The sequence below is a fragment of the Rutidosis leptorrhynchoides genome, unplaced genomic scaffold (assembly GCF_046630445.1).
Source record: "Rutidosis leptorrhynchoides isolate AG116_Rl617_1_P2 unplaced genomic scaffold, CSIRO_AGI_Rlap_v1 contig58, whole genome shotgun sequence".
NCBI classification, from domain to species: Eukaryota; Viridiplantae; Streptophyta; class Magnoliopsida; order Asterales; family Asteraceae; genus Rutidosis; species Rutidosis leptorrhynchoides.
This window is the reverse complement of record NW_027266801.1, coordinates 1-3,297: the sequence shown is the minus strand read 5'-3', so window position 1 is coordinate 3,297 and position 3,297 is coordinate 1. Positions and strand designations below refer to the sequence as shown.

The following is a 3,297-nucleotide window of genomic DNA, read 5'->3' as shown; positions in this document are numbered from 1 at the left end:
AAGTAGATCCAACACTAAATAAATGGGGAGATGAATAATATCTCTTGATTATCTGCTCATCTCAAATGCAAGTTCGATAACGATTAAACATGACAACAAAAGATAAAATCATGAGCAAAAGTCAAGAGTAGTCTACGGTTTATACCAAACCAAAATCAACAAATGTATTCGTAACGAATAAAATAAAATGAATTTATTCCGAAAGACAACTAATAAAAATCAACAAACTTATTGATAAATTTATTATAGTGATTTCCCAAACAAAGTCATGATTACTTGCTACAATCATGATTAGAAATTTATTAACTTAGTATCGAACAATGGTACATAAATACAATGCTAGTAAATTTAAGGTATTGTAAGATTTGACTATTGACTATATCCAATACTAGTAATATTTTTAGCAATCATATAAAAAATCCATACTTTTTAAAAGAGAAAATCATAAGAATAGTTAGACATACATAAAAAAAAAAAGAAAATAAATAAATAAATAAATAGTTAGACCTTGACTGTTGACTTGCTTAGTTAAGATGATCTGAACCGAAAGATGAAGGTAGCACAAAAACCTAACCTTTCAAAGTGGAATAGGAGAAGAACACACTCACAGGCAAATCAACAACTACAACAACAAAAAGAACCAACCAATCTTTTTCATAAACAAAAAGTGCAACATATATAGTCTTGTGGCCTAGATTGTTTTGCCTTCTCTCCCGTGACCTCTCACTATCTGTCATTTGATTTTCCACCCAAAACTCTGTCACCAAGTATCTCTCTTAGAACTTTAAAAAAAAAAGTATCTCTCTTAGTCTTCCCTCAATTTCATATATAAAAGCCTTTTAGCAATCAATAAAATTCAAACCTTCAAGTAAATTCCTCTGATTGTCTCAAATTCATGTCAAAGTTTCAAGCTTTACTCTGCATTTTCGTCATAACTCTTCTGAATTTAAGGCAAGCGAAATCTATAATGATGAAGCAACAAGAAGCAATTAATGTGACCAGGTCTCAACTTGCAGAACAACAATTCATGATTTGGGTCAAATTTGTTGGCAGCTTAAGGCATTCTGTTTTCAAGGCTGCAAAAAATAAGCTATTCCCTTCATTGGCCCTCACCGTGGACAAAAATCCTGATCTCGGAGACTTTACTACAATTCAAGAAGCCATTGATTCTCTCCCTGATGTCAATCTTATCAGAGTTGTGATCAAGATCAATGCAGGTGTTTATACGTGAGTTCTTGCATCTATATCAAGTTCTTTTTATAAAAATGCGAAAGTGGGCTACGAAAACGCAGGTTGTTTCGTAGTCAGGTTCTTATGTTATGTGTAGTAAAACTCTCAAGTTTTTATTGGCGTAACTATCATATATACATTGCATAAATTGGAATTTTCTAGAAAATGTCAAAAGTGACTTAAAAATTAAAAAGTCAAAAGTCACGGGTCAAAACTGGTCCATTTTTTGACAATTGTCTTCATCATCGGTCAAAATTATTTGCAAGTAACCGAGTTAACCAATTCGATTATGTTTGATGAAGCCGATTTCAATCGATATTTGTCTGAGATTTAAGATTAAACAGTTTTAGTTTGTTTGGTCGATATTGCCTCTTTAATCAATCAAAACATTTCGATTCGACTGGGTCGTATCGCTTTCAGTCGACAATGTCTAATTCAGCCCTCCCCTAGCACATGCATGTCCCTAAAATAACATGCGTCAAACTATTGTCTTTATGTAATTCCTGGGTCCCAAATTGAATTACTAATTGTTTTTCCTTTTCTTTTTTTACCAAAATGGATTCGAGAGTTTTGTCTTCATTCAATCTGTCATTGTTTTATGGTTACTTGCTCATTACAATTCTCTACTATTTGGTGTAATACATTATTTTTATTATTAAATGTTTTTTCTTAGATCAATAAAATGGATGAAAATTGAAATTGGGTTTATTATTATTATTATTATTATTTATTTTATTTTTTGTTAGAGAGAAGGTCAACATACCTGCAATGAAATCTTTTATAACAATTGAAGGTGACGGAGCCGATAAAACAATTGTTCAATGGAATGACACAGCAACAACTCCTGGCCCAAGGGGTTTACCATTAGGTACCAAAGGCTCTGCCACTTTTTCAGTGGATTCTCCTTACTTTATTGCCAAAAATATTACATTCCAGGTATTAAACTTTTTTTCTTTTTTTATGGCAAAAATTAACTTCATAGTAAGGTATAACAATGATGTATTCAAGTTGGCTTGACATAATAATGTCTTGGTCTTATTGTGGATGTTCTAAATCAATTTTTTTTTTTTTTTCTGATCGATTTTCCATTTAGTCCGAAAGGCACAAGAAACGTATCATTTTCATTCTTAAATTGTCCAAAGGTTTGACCATATAACAGACAGAAAGAATCCACGTGAAAAGACGATAAATGTATTTGTGATTTTTCGTTGTCTCAGAATACAGCACCAGTTCCAGAACCAGGAGCTGTAGGAAAACAAGCAGTGGCATTCAGGGTATCCGCTGATACGGCAGCTTTCTTGGGCTGCAAGTTCTTGGGCGCACAAGACACTCTTTATGATCATTTCGGCAGACATTATTATAAGGATTGTTACATTGAAGGTTCTGTAGATTTTATCTTTGGAAACGGCCTTTCACTTTTTGAGGTACCTACAAATTTGCCATAAACTTAATTGTTAATTATGTGAATGTTAGGAAACATTTTCTATCCTGTAAAATGACAATGAATTAATTGTAGTATTTGATTTTAGTAATGGCATATATGTATAGGGTTGTTTGGTGCATGCGATAGCATCAAAGATAGGGGCAGTGACGGCACAAGGAAGGAGTAGTAAGTTAGAAGACACAGGATTCTCTTTCTTGAATTGCAAGGTAACTGGTTCAGGAGGTCTCTACTTGGGAAGGGCTTGGGGTCCCTTATCTAGAGTCGTCTTTGCCTATACTTACATGGACGACATTATCATCCCCAAAGGCTGGTATAATTGGGGTGACCCTAACCGTGAAGGGTAAGTACATAATTCCATCTTTCTAGCTAGCACGAAACATTACTACCTCTAGATGACGTTTTTTAGATTCATTGAAAGTGAATTATTCTATTATTTGAAGTTTTCGGATACGGAAGGCTTTTATAGAAACAAAAATGAAAATTGTTAGTAAACAAACTCACACGTTTTTGAGATGATCGCAGTGATAATTTAGTGATTCATTCATACGAAATCTGCAATTGTAATAAATGAGAAGATGGGAAGTTGCCATGTCATGAAACACATTACCATGCCTTGTAAGAGA

The 3,297-nt window shown here is 33.3% G+C and overlaps 1 protein-coding gene across 1 annotated transcript; it reads left to right on the top strand.

Annotated features, from left to right (window-relative positions):
* Nucleotides 1-895: 895 nt before the first annotated feature.
* Nucleotides 896-3,014, top strand: LOC139884639 (probable pectinesterase 53; the record flags this gene model as incomplete). The annotated part of the gene is made up of 4 exons (XM_071868648.1): nt 896-1,227; nt 1,977-2,166; nt 2,448-2,654; nt 2,779-3,014. Coding segments are annotated over exons 1-4 (965 nt in total), but the record flags the coding sequence as incomplete, so codon positions are not given.
* Nucleotides 3,015-3,297: the final 283 nt, after the last annotated feature.